This window comes from Rattus norvegicus, chromosome 4 (genome assembly GCF_036323735.1).
Source record: "Rattus norvegicus strain BN/NHsdMcwi chromosome 4, GRCr8, whole genome shotgun sequence".
Lineage (NCBI taxonomy): Eukaryota > Metazoa > Chordata > Mammalia > Rodentia > Muridae > Rattus > Rattus norvegicus.
The window spans coordinates 150,859,927-150,883,167 of NC_086022.1; the positions used below are offsets into that span (position 1 = coordinate 150,859,927).

General features: G+C 38.2%; 1 protein-coding gene across 7 annotated transcripts in view; it reads right to left on the reverse strand.

Moving 5' to 3' along the window:
* Positions 1-23,241, reverse strand: part of Tmcc1 (transmembrane and coiled-coil domain family 1) — a 173,291-nt gene that overhangs the window by 120,961 nt on the left and 29,089 nt on the right. For 4 of the 7 annotated variants that reach the window (XM_063286099.1, XM_063286096.1, XM_063286100.1 and 1 more), the window contains exons 2-3: positions 15,016-15,075; positions 10,321-11,007 (exon numbers count right to left, since the gene is read on the reverse strand). In XM_063286099.1, the coding sequence (XP_063142169.1) occupies positions 10,321-10,884 (564 nt within the window). In that variant the 5' untranslated portion in view covers positions 10,885-11,007; positions 15,016-15,075. 7 annotated transcript variants of the gene reach the window in all.

Here is a 23,241-nt window from a genome sequence, read left to right on the forward strand (position 1 = left end):
GAAAATTTTTGCTTCCTGTTCCCACAACCCTAGGTTCTGCTGGCCTAGAAGGTTTGGTTCCAGAAGGGGGAGTGCTCCTACCAGGAGTCACAACAAACATTCCATTGAACTGGAAGTTCAGACTTCCCCCTGGCCATTTTGGGCTTTTAATGCCCTTAAACCAGGCTAAGAAAGTAATAGCAGTATCAGGAGAAGTGATAGATCCAGATTACCATGGGGAAATTGTACTGCCTCTCCACAATGGAGGTAAGAAGGATTATGTCTGGAGTGCAGGAGATCCCTTAGGGTATTTCTTAGTGCTACCATATCCTATGATTAAAGTCAATGGAAAACTACAACAGCCTAATCCAAGTATTATGACAAAGGACACAGACCCATAAGGAATGAAAATATGGGTCACTCCTACAGGAAAAGAGCCAAGGCCTGCTGAGGGGCTTGCAGAGGGTGGAGGAAATACAGAATGGGTAGTAGAGGAAGGTAGGTATAATATCACTTAAGGCTACATGACCAGTTGCAGAAACGAGGATTATAAAGAAGTATGAATGCTTCTGTTTTACTTTAAGAACATATTTGTATATCTATTTGTGTTTTCTTCCATTTTCTTTAACATCAATTGATATTTAAGGTGAGATACTAAAAGAATGTTCCCAGGGGACACTGCCCCATTGTAAATTTTCAAATGCAAGATATAAAGAACAAAAATAAATCAGCCAACAATAGTTTTTTCTATATATACACACTGTTTGAGGGGAAGCAGTAGTGGCTTTCTGGCAATTTCACTATGACTTTTTTGATTGTAAATAGAACAAATTGGAAACAAAGTTTTCAATTTTACCTAAGTTTCTTTTTAAAAAGTAATTATCAGGTCTCAAACCTTATGTCAATTACTTAAGATCAATTTTTGACTTTTTTGTTGTTTTGGGAAAATTAGTTTGTAGCTCATTTAAATTTTTGCCAATTTACTTCCTTCTAAGATCTTCCATACCTTCTGAACATATCTACATTAGATGTATAATAAAAACAGCCAATATTAAACTATCCATGCTATGGAAAAGGCAGCAAGAACTTTTAGTAACTGTTTACTAGCACTCTGGTCATGAAGAAGTTTGAATTTTCCTTAAACCCTAACTACCTCATTAAAAATGTTTTTTAGGTTTATTTATTCTCTTTTGCCTGCACATATGTCTGTGGACCAAGAGTATGACTAATCCCATGTGGAGATAAGACAGTGTTGGATTCCCTGGAACTGGAGCTATGGATGGTTGTGAGCTGCTGCGTAGATGCTAGGAACCAATCCTAGATCCCCTGTGTTAACATTTCTTCTAGGTGCCCCAGTTACCTAGCAACAGCCAGGTAGGAGTCTGGCTTGCTATAAAAGAACTGTTTGGTCTCCCTTTCTCTACCCCCTACCCCCACCTGCCTCTTTCCCTATCCCCACTTCATGTATTTACGGTCAACCAATTTCCTGTCTCCTCTCTTTCACTGCCTCTACTCCATTCTCAACCCCACTTCCCATGCCCCAAAATAAACTTCATTTTATACTAAACCCATTGCATATAGCTGGTACCTTAGTGGGAGATGCCTCAGCATGGCCTGCTAAGGTACTCCTTCCCCACTGCATCATACCATATCTTACAAAACATATCACTCTGCATCAGCAGCAAGTGCTCCTAACTCCTAAGCCATCTCTCCAGGCCCTATTTACATAATTTTAAGATAGGATATAGGCTAGTAAGCAACCTTACAAAGAATATTACCAACTGTATCAGGAAAAGCTTGATTATTGAATGGCCTGTTAAAAGTCAATATTGCCAAGGCAAGTTTCTTGGCATATTAATAAGGTTACATAGATATGAATTTTGACTTTATTACCCTTTCTAACAACAACTCTAAAATGTTGTATTGTGGCTTGAGACTTCCATAATGAATTCTCTGCACCCACCCATACTCTCAATGCACAAGTACCTTCACAAACACTGCTTATTTACCCTCTGCTGCACAAACCTCGCCACCCACATAAAAGCTAGCTGTGGTGGATGCCAGCACTCTTCTGGAGAGATGGGGGCGGGCAGCAGATACAGAGGAGACTTTAGAAATCTTTTCAAAGTCTTATCTACACACAAAGCAAGAGGCACACATTCATGCAAAACGTGTAATTATGACTCTTTAAATGTCAAGGTTCAAAAGTGAAATCTCATCTGCTTAAATTGACCAACGAGATCATAGGTCAAAATGATGTAACATCCAAATAAAATTTTAACACATACTTGTCAATTTCTGAAATACATACTTTGCTAAGCTCACTTTTGTGCCAACTTGCCAAAGCTGCCCGTTTTTCTTAAGAAAGCTATGCTGTGATCACCAAGAAAAACAATTTATTCTAAAGATTGACTCGTATTGAATGTCTGATCATGGTCTTTCTGAGTGTTCATTATGAGTCTTTAAAGTGAGGCCTGGCCAGTGTTCTAGATAATAAGAATGGTGATCTCCTTGGGAAACCAGTTTTCCTATTAGCTTTTAAGACTCAAGGTTATGACAAAGGAACAAAGGCCCTGTGAACAGAACGGGAATCAGAAACCACACTTATGTTACATTCCTTTCAAGGTACCTTTACCCTAAAGCATAGGACTACTTTTTAAGATAAAGAATAACAGGTTAAATTTAATTTTGTTTGTTTTCATGCAAGGTCTCTCTACAGAGGCAGAGCTGACTTCCAATTTGGATCCTCTTGCCCAGCCTTCCCAGTTTGATTTAAGCAAACAAATGGCTCAAAACCTAAAGAATGGACTCCAATTTGCTTTATATTAATCTTCATCATAAAACTTGCTGTTTCTGAACATAAGAAACATAATTCAGAAAAACAAACATATAACAAAACTACCTATGACGTTAAACTTTGCACAATTCATTCATTTCTTTCATATTTTCAAATGGAATGTAAGTTTCTCAGGTATATCCTAAAGACTCTTTAGATTTCATTGATATCCACTGTCATGTTTTCCTTTTCATTTAGCAAGGTCAATAACACCTTTTTCTATTTACTTCCAATCAAACAACCACATTAAAGACTGACTTTTTAAAAAAGGACTGATTTATTTTTATTTTCTACATGACTGTTCTGACTGGTATAACTCACTTGTGCTGTGCTCTGGAAGGGCAGAAGATGGAGTCAGATCGCCTGGAACTGGAGTGACAGGTGGCTGTGAACTGTCAAGTGGGTGCTGGAAACCTAAATCCCCTGCAAAAACAAGTGCTCCTAACTGCTGAGTCATTTCTCTAGCTCCTTAAAGAAAAGCCTTCTGGGACCACATCTACATACTGGACAGCAAGCCTCTCAGTGATTTCCTGACTCACAATAGTAACACTGGAATTACAAATGTACCCTACCACACCTGGCTTTTTGTGTGGGTTCTGGAATGTGAACTCGAGTTGTTAGGTTTGTCCACTTTCTATCCACTGAGTCAACTCCCTGACCTCACCATATTCACATCATTATTATTTTAAATTTTTCTGCAACAAAGGATGTAATTATACAATCCATCTCTAAGCACTAAAGACTAACAACCCCAAAGTTAGTTGACTTGGCAATCAAAGTTATAAGAGACCAAAATTATGCTTTCTTTTTTTTTTTTTTTTTTCTTTCTTTCGGAGCTGGGGACCGAACCCAGGGCCTTGAGCTTCCTAGGCAAGCGCTCTACCACTGAGCTAAATCCCCAACCCCTATGCTTTCATTTTTAATTTATGGCCATTTTTCCAGTCTGTATTATTAACTGTCTACAAATCATTTTCTTGCAGGTGTTCACAACCCAAAAATATTAAATATGTAGAATATAGAGATCTTTGATAGAGTTTATAAAAACTACATAGCATTTTTCCAATGTTAATTGGGAAAATAAACAGTACTACCTTAAGGTTTCTAAGCAAATCTTATTGCTTAAAATTCTTTCTCTTTTTCCATTTCATTTGTCAAATTCTACATTTTTTACTGTTTGTTCCACAGTTCTAGTGATCAAATCAATTCAATTTACAAGAGCATATGCTTGCTTAATAATAATCCATTCCTAAATCTTATTTCCTACTTCTCATCTTCTCCTCCTGTATTAGCCTAGGACCCCACCTAGTGGACAGCAAGAGGAATCACCTTTTCTACTGTCTCACTTTTTTCCCTGCACAGAGCACTGGTTTACTAGATTTACGCATTGGTTAACTGATACTATTTCAGCAATCTCTTTAACACGTATTGTTTGGTTTTGGACCCTGGGACAAGAGACTGAGGTGTAGATTTGGCCTCCAAGTTCTTCCAGAATTCCTCAGTCCCTACCTGGCATATCCTGCCCCAACCCTGAACTTTCCAGATCAAAAACTGGACTGCCCTTCTCCCAGTGGCTCTTCCCTACAAAATCCAGACATTTTGATTCCATCCTTTCTCCGATCTCCCTCTCCCACTCTCTGTGCAGTGCCCTTTCTCTCTTTCTCTTCCCCCTTACCACTTTTCCCCCTCGTGACTTTCCTGGCCTCAGTCCTTGGAGCCAGTGAACTGGACAACCTGAGAGCAGCTTCCCAATAAACCTGCATTTAATATGATATAATCTGGCTTGAATTAGCTCATTTCACCAGAAGAGAAATAACAAACATTTACTGTTTACATTTCAGTTATAGCCAAGCATTACACAAAGTCTTTTTCTCTATTTATATTATAGTAGTGAATCCCAAAGAGCACCCAACTACAGCCTAATAGAGTATATCCCTTAATTTGGTCTCTAAAAGGGAAAATAGCATAGTGAAATCTAAAACAAAATAGTGAATTTTCAACCTCAATAACAATGATCAATGAACTTCAAATTTTTTTTCAGAAGATTCAAGATTTGCATTGACCCTTTCATGTCCCTCTAAGTTTGTTCTTTCTCAGAATTTATGACAAAATTTACTTTGCTTTTATGTTATAAAAGTAGCAGTGTATAAAGAACAGATTCTTGTTGCACTTACTATGTAATTACACTGTAGCACATAGCACAGGGCATAGCATTCTAACAAGATGTTGGAAGAATGACCTTTTGGGTTTACAGTGGGAATCTTCATATATACCACTTCTTTCTAACTGAAATTCAGAGTGGCTTTACCCATAGGAATAATTGTGTTTCATTACTGTCACCTCACAGCTAAGCTCTCTGAAACCTTAGCTAGATTTTTTTCTCATGTATTCCATTATGAATAAAACTAATCAGAAAAAACCTCTTATATTTTTAAAGTTTACTTATAACAGTTATTATATTAATATATCAAATATTATTTCTTCCCTCTGATCCCTCCCATATATCCCCCTTTACCCTCAAATTCATTGTCAGATTACTTGTTACATATATACATTACATACAAATATTTATTCCTAAATACATAAACACAACTGCTCATATTATGCTACCTATGGTAATATTATACTATGATATCAGGGATAACTACTTGGTATTAAATAACCAATCAGGGGGGCTCTTCCAATTTCGAACTACATGCTAAATATTTAGTTCTCACTCCTCATTAAAGAAACATTTTTATAGGAGACAAATTATTACAGAAAACTACAACCATTCAAAATATAGAGAATAAGAGATCACATTGTGTCTAATACATTACATCTGTAATAGAATTCCTGTACCTAAGGCTCAGGGATCATATCAGAATAGGAGGCAGAAAGATTGTAAAGTGCAGAGAAGCTAGAAGTTTGCTCAAACTGTCTCCTAGAAACATCAGAGAAGCTTCAGACCCATTCAGTTTCATCAAACAAGGCCTCAACACCACCAATGGACATACTAACATAGAAGGGGTCTCAATCCTAGACAACTATAGGCAATAAGGAAATACTAAGAGGGAAATTTATCTTCCTCAAGGAAGAATCCCTCTAATTATTTTCAACACGCAAGTCCCTTTCAGAAATCTTAGTGCTTCCCTATTTCCAATCACATTATCACACTAATTTAGCTTTCCACTCACATTATTCAGACCTTTCTCCTAAGCTGAAATTTTAAAATTTAGTTATGTACATTACTCTATAATCTTTCTCTATGTCTCCTGAAGTTCTGCTTATTCTTAGTAGGGGTCTATGTCAGTTATAAAGAATTATCACACATAGTCCTAGCTTTCTAGGAGCAACTAAGTATTTGTATTGAGTTTGGGCCTCCTGGCTAAGATTAAGTCTTGGAGTGTTTTGCAGGTTTTTTTTTTTTTTTTTTTGTATCTCAATTACTTTGACAACTGATTATCTGCATTAATTTTATTACTTTTTGATGGAAAGGTATGTTTTGGCAGGGTTTCATAGTTCTAGGACATTCTGCAAGGTCCACATTGTTTAGATGACCCCACAATTTGCCTCTAACTTTAGCACTCCTCTGGACTTGCACTGCTCTTAATTTTAGTAATATATGATCGTTCATGTACAGTTTCCTACCTAGGCCCTTTCATCGCTGAGAATGAAATCTAAGATGCTGCACATTTATTAACTGAGCTCTCCAAGAGGAGGGGATCAGGACCTACAGTGAGTGAGTGGTCAACTCTATCAGCTCCGAACAACTCAGCAGCTAGTCCTACTGCATTACATGACTATTTTAATTTTCTAAGTTTCTCAAGAAAAAATTGAAAAGTAAAGCTAGAGCACAGTGTTTCTAGACTGAAAGACACATTAAATATTATTCAGCATGATGGTCTCTTCTTGGAACTAAAGAAATACAACCTAGAAAATTGTATTTCCTTAAGGTCACTCTGATAACAGAAATTAATAACAGAAACAGAACTAGGAGCTAAATCCACAAGTTCCTGACAACAGGGCTTGGCTAGCATCACAATGTTTCTTAAAACGTGACTTACTCCTGCCCTCCCAATAACACTGTAAAGTCTTTGATAACAAAGTAGTAAACTGACTTTCTCAAAGTGTTAATCTACAATTTAGGAATGTTTAAGGATTGTTATAAGAATATAGCCAACACAGACCTCGGGGCTTCACATACACACTCAAAAGAATTTGATCTATGGGTAGTTTTCACGTTTTTTGGTAGTTTGAGTGTTAGTATTTTGAATCTTTATAAGCGTATCTGTCGCCATAATCGTGTTGTTTGTTCTGAGGTATTTCTGGGATAGGGACTGGAGAGACTGCTCAGTGGGTAAAGAATGCTTGCTGTGCAACCTTGAGTTCAAACCCCCAACTCTAGGACCCAGATAGCTGGGTATGGGCATATGTGCATCTGTAAACTCCATACATAGAGCCCAAAAGCATTTTCTGTGTGTTCATAGGTTAGGATAAGAGAATTTTCAAAAACACTGCAGAAGAACTATAAACACAAAGTATGATTAAAATTGAACCAATTTTATAAAAAAAGCCAATTAAAAAAAATACAAGAGAAGGGTCTAAAATAAAACCACATGAATCTTTATAACTAAATGCCATTTGCTAATTTTTATTATAAATATAACCTATACCTATTATATATAAATTTTATAAATTACAATAAGAAAAACTATGACATTCTTGTACATAGAACACAAAGGCTGGGTATGATATCAGACACCTTTAATCTTGGTACTCATGAAGCAGAGGCAGGTGGACCTCTGTGAATTCAAGGTAGCCTGTTCTCCAGTGAGTTCCAGGCCATCCAGGGCTACATAGTGAGACCTGTCTCCAATGAGTAAATTAGTAAATAAAAAAGAAAAAAAAAAAAAGAGATTACTTAAGCTCTGAAACATTCTGGTTGTGAAACAAGCTAGTTACGAAACCATGAGCATAGTTAACCTCCTAAGTTTCTGCTGACTCATCAACACAATGAATGAAAAAACAATCTATCAGCCAAGTGTGATGGTTTGCATATGCTTGGCCCAGGGGATGGCACTATTAGAAGGTGTGGCCTTGTTGGAGGAAGTGTGTCTCTGTGGGGGTGGGCTTGGAGACCCTCCTCCTAGCTGCCTGGGGATGCTCAGTCTGTTCCTGGCTTTTTTCCAGTGAAGATGTAGAGCTCAGCTCCTCTTGCACCATGCTTGCCTGGACGTTGCCATGCTCCTGCCTTGATGATAATGGACTGAACCTCTGAACCTGTAAGCCAGCCCCAATTAATTGTTGTCCTTTATAAAACTTACATTAGTCATGGTGTCTCTTCACAGCAATAAAACCCAAACTAAGACACCAAGTATAGGGCTGTTTGAACAAAGAGAAAATTACATGTGTTTAAACATACTTCCTACCATATTATAAGCAAATAAATAAATAGCAGCTATCACTTTGACTATCATTAGATATTATAAGATCCACTCCTAATTCTTAATTTCAAGTATTATTTTTAAGGTATCTATATTGCAATGTATTTTCATATTCTCTAATATGTAAAATGATGAATAAACTGATATTATAGCAAGGTATGTCACAGAACTATACAATCAGGAAAAATTTGCAGTGAAATTGTGATAGAGTTTTAGTTAAAAAAATCAGCATTGAATGAGTTTCTGGTTTTACTTTAAAATTAATAAACTGAGTAAAAATGTTTTTAATTTTTCTCAATTGTTTTTAAAATACAAGTAGTATATTAAAAAACAAATCTTTTTCTTTCTACATTTTCAAAGTTTTCTACACTGAGCACGTTTCTTTAGAATTCAAAACATTTAGTTTTTAAACTTTAAATATGGAGCACTTTTGAGAAAATAATTGTTTGTGACTATCAATCTACTTCTGTGAACTCATTTAAAGATGATCCTCTAATGTGAGCTGACAAAGTTCATTCTGCTGTTTGTATTACAGACGTATGTGGAGATGAGACTACTACTTTCATAGACTTGTAACAAACAGTTTGAGTACAAAAGGTTTTTCAATAGGGAAAAACTGATTCCAATAAACAACAACAACAACAACAACAACAACAACAACAACAACAACAACAACAGAAACCCAGAGGCTTTGGGCTGGGCAGCTGAGTTGTTAAAAGTGCTGGCCTAGACTATACAAGGGCCTGGGTTTATCACAGCACTGAATCAACTGGATATGGATACAGAGTTAAAATCCTAGCACCAGGGCTGAGTGATAGTGGTGCATACCTTTAATCTCAGCATGGCAGGGGCAGGGGCAGGGGAGTCTCTGAGTTTGAGGCTAGCCTGGTCTACAGAGTAAGTTCCAGGACAGCCAGGAGCTACATAGAAAACCTAGTCCAGAAAAACAAACAACACCAAAACCCCAACCAACCTTCCTACCAAAAACAAAATAAAAACAAAAAACTTAGGTCTTGGGAAGTGAAAGCAGGAGGATTAGAACTTCCAAGTTGCCCTGTGCTACACAGTAGATTTGAGGCTAGCTTGAACTACAGGAGATGACTCAGTGGGTACTTACTGCCAAGCTTGAGGACCTGAGTTCAACCTGGGACTCATGACAGAAGGAGAGCATAAACTCCTGCCAGTCCTTTTCTGGCATATACACACTCTGTGATATGCCCCTCCACACAGATACACACTCCTATACACACTCTGTGATATGCCCCTCCACACAGATACACACTCATATACACACTCTGTGATATGCCCCTCCACACATATACACACTCCTATACACACTCTGTGATATGCCCCTCCACACATATACACACTCCTCTACACACTCTGTGATATGCCCCTCCACACAGATACACACTCATATACACACTCTGTGATATGCCCCTCCACACAGATACACACTCATATACACACTCTGTGATATGCCCCTCCACACAGATACACACTCATATACACACTCTGTGATATGCCCCTCCACACATATACACACTCCTATACACACTCTGTGATATGCCCCTCCACACATATACACACTCTGTGATATACCCCTCCACACATATACACACTCATATACACACTCTGTGATATGCCCCTCCACAAAAACACACAAATAAACATGAAAAACAAAAACACAGAGACTCCAATGAGCAACACCTATGACCGCTCTAACCAAACTTGATCTCTATCATCATGTCAAAGGCATGTTGTGCACATCAGTACAAGGAAAACTGAATTATTTTCTTTTCTGTTTTGTTTTTTGAGACATAGTCTCACATTGCACACACTGACACAAAAGATATCTGGTATCAAACCCACTACACAGTCAATTCCTGATCCTCCTGCCTCCCCTGCCCCTCCCCAAGCACTGGAATTACAAGTATGTGCCATTAGACCCATTTTATAATTATTTTTAAAAATCTAACTAAAACCAAAATACTACTTTAAAAACCAGACTGGTCATTTGTCATGTATGTGCATGTGCACACCTGTCAAAACAGCAAGTTAACAGAACTCTAACAGACTTACCCGTTCTGCAGTTGCCTCCTCTCCAGGTACACACACAGCAGCAGCACAAGCTATTTCTATCACAGAAGAGCTGGTAGGAGCATCAGTTGTGGATGAAGACCTAGGTCGACCTGATTGTATAACAGATGCTACCTCTTGGCCAGATTTCCTGTTGATCTGGGGACTTCCCTTTGGGGCTTCTGATTTGCCCCGCCTACTATGCAAGCTTGTTCCTCTCTTCATCTTGGGCGGCACTCGGATCTGCTGGAGAACACGATTCAGAGCTGTGGGATGGGTGGAGACACCATCAATCTCAGCACATGTGTTCTGACTGTCCAGATCCACTTCAGGCTCTGCATCTGCCTGAATCTGCTGCACATCGTGTGGAGACACTGATGACCGCCTGCGCTGGTGCTGGAAGAGATGCTTCAAGCCTTGGCCAATCACGTTAATGTTCTCCAGAGCATTGTGGGTCATTTTAGATAACTTTTGTTCTGACTCTGCCTGCCTCCTGGCTTCTGCATCTTGGGGTCTGCCTCCAGGGTCAGGGTCCTCATACAACTGCTCACTGCCGGAAGGCTCCATCAGTAAGCTTAATAAAGCTTATTTGCAAACTCAAAAAACTTAAACACACCAAGACTGTCAAATTAGGTAGGCATTTGCTTCAAGAGTGACTGTGCATGCAGCTGAGAGACGGAGGCTTCATGCCTACCTAATGTTAAAAAAAAAAAAAAAAAGGAAAGAAAACAACCTTGTATCATACATCCATGCAGAAATATAGAACCACTACAGTTAAAAGAAAACAAAAGAACATGCAGCTAGCCAAAAAGATTAAATATTATAATTAAGCAATCTTTAATCAGAAGATTAAAAGATAATTTTTCAGATGAGTTATGTTATTTTCTAGAATAAAAAGCCCAGAACGAGGGCACAGAAAATGAAAATAACATTTTTTAAAAAGATTCCTTACAAGTTTCAAATATAAAGAAGGATATTAGGGGGCCATCTTGGAATAGACCCCATATTAGCAGTTGGCAGGACAATTAGCCACTGCTTAGAAAATCAAGAGAAGAGATTGTGTATGTTTAGTTTATCTGAAGCAATTAAAAAATTTTTTTAAATCACAACTGAGTATCAACATGCTGAAACTCAGCATATTCAGAGAACAGTGAGAGATAAATATCCCAATCTATATGGACTTCAGTAAAAATATGAAAAATTTGCTACCATCCATTCACATTCATCAAGCTCAATGGTAATTAGAGGTAACAGGTTTGCTCTTTTGGGAGGCCAAAACAACAAAGAAAAATTGTGTAAATTAAATTCTTCACTAAAGCAGAGAAAAACCTTTCTGGCCCCAATAAATAAGTAGTCCAGACAGGTCACTCTTCAGAGAGAACATAGTTTTGCTCAATACTAACTGTCAAAAGGGAGCTTTGAAGGAGAGGGGTGTGTGTGTGTGTGTGTGTGTGTGTGTGTGTGTATACAGGTCACTCTTCAGAGAGAACATAGTTTTGCTCAATACTAACTGTCAAAAGGGAGCTTTGAAGGAGAGGGGTGGGTGTGTGTGTGTGTGTGTGTGTGTGTGTGTGTGTGTGTGTGTGTGTATACCTGTAATTATAGCACTCAGGAGGCTAACACAGGAAGATGGAGAGTTCAAGGTCAATCTAGACTACATACATAGCATGTTCTAAGCCAGTCTGTGTGTGTGTGTGTGTGTGTGTGTGTGTGTGTGTGTGTGTGTATATACCTGTAATTATAGCACTCAGGAGGCTAACACAGGAAGATGGAGAGTTCAAGGTCAATCTAGACTACATACATAGCATGTTCTAAGCCAGTCTGTGTGTGTGTGTGTGTGTGTGTGTGTGTGTGTGTGTGTATACCTGTAATTATAGCACTCAGGAGGCTAACACAGGAAGATGGAGAGTTCAAGGTCAATCTAGACTACATACATAGCATGTTCTAAGCCAGTCTGTGTGTGTGTGTGTGTGTGTGTGTGTGTGTGTGTGTGTGTATGTATACCTGTAATTATAGCACTCAGGAGGCTAACACAGGAAGATGGAGAGTTCAAGGTCAATCTAGACTACATACATAGCATGTTCTAAGCCAGTCAGGGCTACTCAGTGACACTGATTAATTAAAAACAAAACAAAACAAAGCAAAGCAAAACAAAACAAAACAAAAAACAAAAGAGAATCTCTCAACAGTATTCTTGACAGATTCCTGTGTATTTATATAACTCAAAAACAAAGAACAGCAACTAGGTACAATCAAACCACAGAGAAAAATGAAAGGTCAAAGACCAAATAGTTGCCATAAGCCAGTAATAAACAGAGGAAAAGGAAGCTGAAACTCAGAACATGACTGTCATGGCTGCTGAAATCACATGCAAGGGGGAGGGGGTGAGATGATCTGGGACCAGATCTCTCTCTCTCTCTTTTTAATAAAGTGTTTTATTTTTATTGAGTTTGTGCAAATATATATAGTTGAAATGCATAGAAACTACTACAGAGGGAAAGCATGATAAAGGAGGTTTTTGCATATTTTCTCTCAATTTTTGTTGCTGTTTAGAAGACCATTCCGAGTTCCCTAAACAATCTGCCACTGCTGGTTAACACTGCAACTTCCTATTCTCGAGTATGGGTCCTGCTGCCACCAAGTGGCAAGGCAGAAAGCATAAATGAGCTCATTGTCAACATGGGCTAACCACATGCTGAGGGACAGAAAACACAAATCCACTCACACTTCTGGATGACTATTCTCAGGCCTTTTCACCATAGGACACTGACACTGGCCTGTGGCTCTATGATCCCCTTTCTTTCAAACCTATTTCCTTATTTGCTGACTCTTCACGACTCAAAAAGCACAGAATGACAGGGTTAAAAATGCTCAACTCTCACCAGTACTCTACTTTCCAAATACCATGTGTTTCTTCATTCCGGAAGGAGGCAACTGAAAACAGCTGTTAGAGTGGGGAAGCTCCCTGTCCTTCACTGAAATTCTTGGTGGCTCTACAGAAATCTTGCGATCCATATGGCCTCCTACTCCTTTCCTAATTCTACATTTGCATTGGTTTGTTGGTCTCCCTTTGGGACAACAAAGAGAAAAAAACTCTTATTGGCTTACATTTAGTGCAGTTTTCTGGGACATTTTGTGGGCAACTTTTGCCAACAGTATGCATGTTTAATTATCCTGAGTAAACTAATAGTTATTGAATTGTATTAACCTTAGGTTAAAAGGGCTGTGTGACGAACATACCAGCACAGATGAAGTATACATTTGTCAATCTATTGGGCTCATACTAGGCTGCTGAGACCGAGAATATGGGAGGATGTCAAAGCAAGGCTGACAGGAGGTAGTCTGTGATTTTCCTCATTTTATATTCTCTTAGCCACACTGTACAATTGATCTGGCTATTGTTTTAAATAAAATAAAGCCAGTTTACCCATCAGATTAAAAGGTACCAGGAATAAAAGTATGCTACTAGGGTAGCTAACAAACCTAAATGAAGCAGTGCCTATCTCACACTGAGTGTAGTGTAGGAATCGACTACTCAGCACATCTTTCTCTGGGCAGTATGGAGAACTAGCCAACTGACCATCTGTCTGCTTCCTATCTAAAAAAGGAAGAATATAGTACATTTTAAATGCCAGTTAGCTTCATGTGAGATTTCATTAGTTTTTGTACATTTTTTTTTACAAGCTGAAATGACTGACTACAAAGAGATGCTGCAATCCCTAGGGAAGGCTCTTAGCACAGCTGTGAGGATGAATGTACCTCAAGCTTTCTAACAGCAAGACTTACTTTTAATTACATGACTTCACACAGGCTTAGGGAGTGTGCAGCCCTAAATACACCCAATCTAAGTTTTAAGCAGTGAGCTGTGGTTACCCACTTCTGATCGATGTAACCTGGCAAGTGGAACAGTTATTATTTACAGTGACATCACACTCATAGAATGGGTCAAAACTGTGAAGGCTCCACCAGTCTCCATACAGAAAACCTCTAACGTCCCTGATCAAGATATGTGAAATATTAACGAAGACCAAGTATGATAGCAAAATAACCAATGATGATAATACTGTCATAACTACAAGTGCTGATGGTAAGAATGTCAACACTTATGGGACTCAGTCATCTCAAAACACTTTTGAATGCTTTGCTATTTTCTTCTCTAAAATAGCATCCCAGAATAACTAATAACTTAGTTTATGAAAAAACTCAAAATTACATTTATATCCCTGGCTTTACATATATAAGAAGCATATACATATACTCTGTTAGAAAAGGAATCTGGCTTTTCTTTTGTTCATTATCTCTAAAGCGTCACAGTCTTATAGTAAATGGGAAAAGAAAAAGAGCAAAATGACATGACAGAAGAGATTATGAAATAGGGAGACAAGAACAAGAGACAGCCATGAACACATCATACATTTCTGATCATTTCAGTCAATTCTTAGAATTTCCCACAATTAATTTTCCACCACAGTTTTGCTTAACATACAGGACATGGTAAGTGCACATTAAGAAAACAAGTTACTTTGAATTAATATTAGAAATGAAGTGGAAAATTGCTTTTTAAAATTCAACATGTTTAAAGGGGTCCTCCACAAAGACATTTCTTTCTATTCCTTTCTCTTGCCAACTTCCGTTTTGTATAAGGTAGCCCAAGCTTTTGGCATTGAGTTATTTTCACAGTCATTAAAACTTGGATACTTGCCTTCATTGCTCTCCCTCAAGCACGTCCTGGGGGCACTGATGTCCTCTTAGGAGAAGCTGAAAAGCAAGCATAAGAATCTGAAGTGAAACTTAGCTAGGAGCTCACCTTTTACAGACAAATAAGGAAAGGTCAAAAGCACACAAAATATTACAATTTTATGTTCTATCAGTAGGAAGGGGTAGAGTCATTTTTAGTTTTTTAAAGATTTATTTATTTATTATTATATATAAGTACACTGTCGCTGTCTTCAGACACACCAGAAGAGGGCATCAGATCTCATTACAGATGGTTGTGAGTCACCATGTGGTTGCTGGAAATTGAACTCAGGACCTCTGGAAGAGCAGTCAGTGCTCTTAACCACTAAGCCATCGCTCCAGCCCCCAATTTTTAGTTTTTATCAGCATTTTCTAATTTTTAAAAATGTAAAACAAAAATTGGAATCAAGAAATGAAGATACTTTGTAAAAAAAAAATTAAAATTAACAACACTGGAAAAAAAAAAAAGGTCAAGTGTAAGTAGTATATGCCTTTATTTGCTCCTAGTGGTCTAGAGGCAGAAACTGCCAATTTCTGGCCAATCCAGTCCACATGGCAAGTCCTAGGTCAGCCAGAGCCACACAATGAGTGGGTGCATAGAGGGTGTCACAGGTTACAATTAATATTTTTATTATGATTTTATTGAATAAAAAGATACTTGTATGTTATAGTCTTAAACATGAAAAATTTAAAGATACCTAGGAAAACACAATTTCATAAACATTTTTTCAAGTACCTTCTGTCACAAACATCTGCAAGCTTTCATTAAAGGCAATTCTAAAGCCAGGCATAGTGGCCTAACACTTATGACTCCAGCACTTACAAAGATCACAAACTGAGTTGGCCTGGGACACCTAGCAAATTCTAGGCCAGCCCGGAATACACAGGGAGAGCCTATCTCAAAAACTGGGAGTGAGGAGAAAGGAAGGAAAAGGGGGAGCTAATTAAAAAATCTCTATTTACTATGTACAACTGAAAATTGAAATGCATCAAAATTGAAAATTCCCTGAAAACTAGTTTCTAATAGCAACTACTACAAACTATTTATTTAGAGAAGCATCATAGGAATATCCATTATGTACTCAACATTATAGAGGCCAAATACAAATTTACTCTCAGGGAACTCACATAGGACAGAAAACAAGATTTGTAAAACTGCACAAAGCAATCGATTGAGAGCTAAACTAGAAACAGAAGAGACAGTACATTTGGTAAAGCATGAAAACTTGAGTTTGATCCAGAACCCACATAAAAAGCCAGGTGTGTCAGGGGCTGGAGAGATGGCTCAGAAGTTAAGAGCAGTGTCTGCTCTTCCAGAGATTCTGAGTTCAATTCCCAGCAACCACATGGTGGCTTATAAGCATCTATAATGAGATCTAGTGCCGTCTTCTGGCCTACAGGCATACATGCAGGGAGAACATTGTATATATAATAAATCTAAAAACAAAACAAAAAAGTCCAAACTTATTCCAAAAGAAACACACACACGGGGTTGGGGATTTAGCTCAGTGGTAGAGCGCTTGCCTAGCGAGCACAAGGCCCTGGGTTCGGTCCCCAGCTCCGAAAAAAGAAAAAAAAAAAAAAAAGAAACACACACACACACACACACACACACACACACACACACACAGAGGGGAGGGAGGGAGGGAGGGAGGGAGGGAGGGAGGGAGGGAGGGAGAGAGAGAGAGAGAGAGAGAGAGAGAGAGAGAGAGAGAGAGAGAAAACGAACCAGAACACGAGAATGCACGATAGGCTGTAATAATGATTATAGTTGCCAGATGTGGTGGTGCACACCTTTAAGCCCAGCACTGGGAAGGCAGAGGCAGGAGGATCTCTTTGAGTTTGAGCACAGCATGGCTTACAAAGTGCGTTTCAGAACAGAAAGGGCTGTTACATAGAGAAATTTTGTCTTGAAAAACAAAAATGATTACAGTCTTCATTAAAAATCAGGTCTCAATAATTATTTCTTCCCTTAAACTGCTTCTGTCGAACATTTGTCACGGCAACAGAGAGTACCAGCGCACATGGTAGACAAAAAATTGATTCCTTTGGGATCCCTTTCTCAGTAAACATCCTATTATGACTACTGTTTCTTTGTCATAGCTTTATTTAAAGTATTGAAATACTTCCCTTTCAATCAAAATTTAAAAATCAGTTTCTTCTAGTACTTGTAGGTTTTTTTTTAAATGACAGAGACTTTTTCTATCACTTAACATATGCTTAGTTTACCCTGAATAATTACCTAACTTAGCATGGTCTATATAAGATAAGTGACACAGGAAAAATAAAGGTTATAGTTGTAAAAGTCCTGGATTAGGCTGGGGAAAATTTAAGGAAATACTTTGAAAAACAAAACTAGCATGATCCATTAATCTTTTAGGGCCAAAGGAATAGGCATACCCACAATCTACTACCAGAGATAGAAAACTGCTAGTTATGCTACCATTAAAACTTAATGTATACAGTATTTTATATGCATAGACTATTTCATCTTGAATTCGGGACAGGTGACTAGTAATTTCATTAGCCTAGCAAGAGATACACTACACTGGTACAAAGGAAAACAGAATTTAAATATAAAAAACATCAAAAGGGGAGAAAGCAAGATTACTGAATAGGTGTGACACATGAAAAGAAAAGTAAACCCAAATATATCAGTAATTATATTATGTATGAAAGTACCAAATGACAGAAAGTATTAATGAACAGATTATTTTGTTACTTACCAAACTCACATGTAAAATAGGACAACATAAAATAAAAAGTTAAAAACTACAGAAGAACCATAAAAACAAATGAGGAGAGCTGCACTACCTCACAACAATAGCCTAAGGAAAGTTTAAGTCACTTGTACACCCACTAACACCATGGAAAAACAAAGGGGGAAGAGTGTTAGTCCTGTGATGACTACATTCCTAGACACAGACTCTGCATAAATCTGAGGCTTAGCCAGAATATCACAAAATTCCCCGACCCTCTTCTACCAACATTAATCTAAATACAAATAACAATGGAATACAATTGAGAAAGCTAAAAAACAATGGTATTCTGAGAACAGGCACAGAAAGAAAGGCAGACACACAGGGAACAAAGATTACTAAGAAAAAAGATGGAAACCTTTGGTTACCATGGCAATGATGAATGTTAAATTCAGTAGCCCACAGCAGTAAACATAGACAAACCCTAAGTAGAACGACACAAATCCCCACTCTAGTAGAGAAATCCCCACAACTAGTAGACATGAACTTGTGGCCAAATATATCCAGTTATTTACCTTAGTATTTTATTATCATATAAAACATACCTCTTTCAACAAAAATTTGTCAACCATACTAAAGGTAGCAATAAAAACACACCTTGTAAAAACAACACAATCATGAGAGCCAGATTCATGATCTACATTTTGGAATAGCTAAGGAATTTAAAGCAGTGTTAATTCAGTAAAGGCTCCAATGGAAAAGGCAGGTGAGACCAGGAAATTTTACAAAGAAGTAGATATCACAAAAGGGCTAGAATTGAAAGAACAGTGCCAAAGAACAACAGTGCCTTTTCTTTTTTATTTTGTTGTTTTTGTTTGTTTTTCAAGACAAACTTTCTCCGTGTAGCTCTGGCTGTCCTGGTACTCACTGGGATTACACATCCACCACCTGGGTACAGAACAATGCCTTAGTAGGCACTTACACATATACTGAAACAGTGTACTCCAAATCTTTGGGGAGAAACAAAAACACACCAGAGGCCAGCAGAACTAAAATATGAAGAGGAAAGAAAGTGAATCATCTTACTTCAGAAGCATCCAAGAACCCCATTACACACTTCTTCTTTCGGTATTCTTTTACTTGTAAGCAAACAGAGGGGCCACTTTGTTTATTTGGATAGGTACCACTGTTCTGCTATGTGCTGTGCTTTGCCTTTTTAAACTGCTCTCTTGGCCTTTGGCTTCCCTTCAGTTCATCATGATGTGCTTGTGCCTGTTTTGAGGGACTTATCCTCTCGTGTTTTCACACTTTCTTATCTGTGGTTGGTGCCTTGAGGTTTTTTAACCTAATGAATCACATTAGGGCTGTTTATAGCAGCACAATGACAGCTTGTTACAGAAAGATGTACACCTTACCAATAGCTATTACCACTGAATCTCCATGAACCATTGATTCTGTACAAATCCTCCTCCTTCTATGGCTCAGTGTTGACAGGTACTCACAACAGTGAGTTAAAAGCATAGCAGTCAGGAGTCAGCACTCTATACTGTCCCCCTACTTTCTCTGGCTCTTACACTTTTCTCATCCCTTCTTCCACAACATTCTCTGAGCTCTGGAGGTTGTAATATAGTTGTAACTGGGAATTCAACAGTCATTTATTCTCTGTAGGTTAGCCATTTGTGAGTCTCTCACTAGTAACTTCTGCAAAAAGAAGCTTCTCTGACCAAAGGTTTCATCATCACTAGTGTATGGGCACAAACAGTTCTTTAGAAGGCAATTTGACAGGCACATTATGCCATTTAGCAAAACAACACTATGAGCTTCCTCATTAGGGCTTAGAATTACCCCAGCCATAGGATTCTGATTAATTTTACAGTGGCAGACAGGATCTCCCTACCATAAAACAGGCAATGAGTTCAATCATAAAGCAGTTTGTTACCCTCACAATAGCCCTGCAACAATGAGCTCATCTTGCCTGACTGGTCAGTATTGTTGTACAGAGGATACACACTTGAGTACGACTTTCACTGACAATTCTCCCTCAATGTGCCTTTCAATACTAAGAGGGATGGCCAGCAGGATGTTTCTGGCCCATTTCTAGCCTGAATTATTTGTCCAGCCACCAAGGTACATGACAAATTAGGCTTTAAGTTCGTGAGTGTATATGTGAGTAGCAGTAATTTAACAGAAGAAAAAAATTAGAGACAAAAAGGTATAGACTATCTGTAATATATTTCCCGGACAGCAGATATTTCCACAACCACTCTTTCATTCCAATGAGTAGTTATATCCCATGATAAAGGAAAGACACCAGTTTTCCTTGGAGTCTATAATCTTAAATACTTTTTTTTGAAATGAGCACCATCATTAAAGTATAAATAGTATTAATCTTTTCAAAACAAATAGCCAGGCATAGTGGCTAATGTGTAACAATTTCTTTTGAAATAAAACATTCCATCTCAGAGGGAAGGCATACTTAAGGCACAGGATGTAAAGCAATCTACTCTGCAGGGAAACTCTTTGTGCTCAGGAAGTAAACAACTGGGAGGTTTCAGGAAGTTCCTGCAATTGACAAGATCTACTAGGCACCTCATCTACACCACCACCACTCATTTATAAGCAGTAAGGACTTCTGAACCATACTCTCAGACAAGATGAGCTGCCCAAAGAGACCCTTGTTGAACTGCCTGCTGGTTGTGTACTGCCACTCTAAGTTTCCAGTTTTTGTGAACTGTCACCCATGCTGGGTAGGTTTTGGTAATGCTGGTATCTCTAAATCATTTCTCTTGTAAGTGTGTCTCCTCACTCATACTTGTCCTGTATATAACCCCAATAAATTCTCTGGTTCACCAAGATGGAATTCAGTAGTATCCTTACTTTGGTCAGGAATGAGATGTTTGTTAATGTATCTCCAGGAATAGTATCACTCAACAGCAATGAATATCTGTAATTTCAGGACTCAGGAAGGAAAGGCAGGAGGAGTATAAATCTAAAGCCAGACCAGTCACATTCATATCAACGAAAAGAAGGTAAAACTCTCAGTGTGAAAACTGACCCAGCATTTGCTAACCTCAATTTTCACAGTTAAAGGTTAGAGGCACCACACAAAGGTCCCCAAAGAGTGTCTGTCTGTGAGGGCAGCCCTTGTATTTGCACACTCAGTGAAGTGTGGAGGTCAGCACCAAGACAACATTCAGAAACAAATGTGGCACATTCTAAATATCTAAAATACAATTGTTTCCAGCACACATATACAGAATTTCAGCTTCAATGGGCTGAGATAATGGCTTAGCAGGTAAAGGCTCTTGCCAAGTAAGCCTAACAAGCTAAATTTAATCTCCTTAATCCCATCTGGTGAAAGGAGAAAACCAACTTCATAGGGAATAGATGACTTCTACATGAGCACCATGGCACACACTCCCATTCTCCAAAGTAAGTATAGTAAGAGAACAAAAATGTAAAAATAATTGGATATAATCAGTATTTGAATATCTTTAAAAAAGAACTTTTTGCCCCAAAATGTCAACTAAAGTTAGCCTCTTTATTTATTTAGTTTTAACTCTGGTTTGGTGTATAGGCACATTATCAAGAAAAATAACACGTTCTTACCAACAAAATACAACAGCATATGTAAGAACCTGAAAAAAAAAATCTAACAGGAAAAGAATGATGGCAGTAAAGATAACAAACCACTTATAGAAAATTAGATAAAGATTATACTTAAAAGTGGAGGTTCAGGAAATAGTTCAATGGCGTGTTCCATTAGCATAAGAATCTGAATTTGTATCCACAAGTACCCAAGTAAAAGCTGGATGCATACTGTATGTATCTGTAATCCCAGTGCTCTTGGGATTGGCAGGCAGGGGATGGAAGGCAGAGACAGGAAAATCCTAGAAGTTCCTGGTATAGTCAGGGGTTCACAGCAGAAAAGAAACCCTTTCTCAAAGCAAGGTAGAAGACAAAGACTGATATGGAATATTCTCCTCCTATACTATCCCCAGGATAACAACTCCAAGTTTCCAATTTTTGTGAACTGTCACCCATGTTGGGTAGGTTTGGTTTTGGTAATGCAGGTATCACACACACACACACACACACACACACACACACACACACACACACACACACACACACCCCTCTTTCTCTCTAACTCCTAACTATCCTACCAGCCTGTCGTTCAAAGATTTGAAGTATTAACTAATACAAACTAATGGATTTTGCACATATAGTTTGATGCATTAACATTATTACCATATTCATGATAATGAACATTTCCATGACTGCCAAGTTTCCTAAAGCCTTTCTTAGCTCTTTTTCCCTGTAAGCATATCTGCTTTCTGACACAAAAGACTAGTTTACATTTTCTAGATTTAAACACAATAAAACATATAGAACACTTTCCTTTAGCCTATATTCTTTCAGTAAGCTTAATTATTATTTTAAGGTCTGTTTATGCTGTAGAGAACATCAATAGTTTTCATTGCCAAGTAATATTTCATTGCACAGATAGGACAGTTTCTTTATTCAAAGACTTAAGATTGACACTCAGATTGTCAATAAATCTGTTAAGAGCATGTGTACACAAGTCCTCATGTGACTACATGCTTTGGTTTGTCCTAAAGAAATTCTTAGGAATGGGCAGGCCATGTGAATTGTATGCAATTATATGTTTTAAAAGCTTTGCTCAGTCGTTCAAAGCACATGTTCCTTTCTCCTTCCCACTAGCAATGGAGAGTTACAGACAATTTCCATTCTTGTCAACACATGACTTTTCAATGAGTGTCTTCTCCACTATTAAGTCTTGGCACACCTTGCTAAATAATGCTGTGCTCCAAATATCAAAGATTTTTACTGTGACAAACCCCTTCGATTATTTTTGGCCTAGTTCCAAGATCACTAAAATTTTCCCTCTTTTTGTGGTTTTCTAGTCTTACGTCTTTCATCTTAGGCCTATGCTTATTTGTGTATATGAAATCTTCCATGGTAGGTCAAAGTCAAGAACACTTGGTATATATGGCTCTTAGTTGGTTCAGTACCATTTGTTGGGAAGGATGGGCTCTTCATGGAAAACCAGCTTCAACCACTCTATTCAACCCTTCCTCCACAGCCACCCAGCCTCTAGCAAGCTCTAAACAGTCTTGTCTACACACTCTCCACTTCCCTGTCCACCTTCTTCCTTTATCAACTGCCCAAGCCCCGATCTTACAGAAATCCAGTTATCCATCTATTCCCTAAGTAAATTCTTCCAGCTAAAAATGACAAGGGGGGGGGGGGCGGGCCTCAGAGGTCTGTGCTGACCAAGACAATTGAGATCCATGCTTCTAACAGAGTGAGCACTGTTGCTGTTCTCTAATCCTACTGCTTGCCTCCAGTCCCTCCACTCTCCTAACCACTCTTTCCTCAAACTAACAGCCACTCTTCTTGTTTGTTCTTCCATTCAGCCCTGTGTCACTGAAATGGACAGAAGATCCTGGACCAGCAAAGTGAG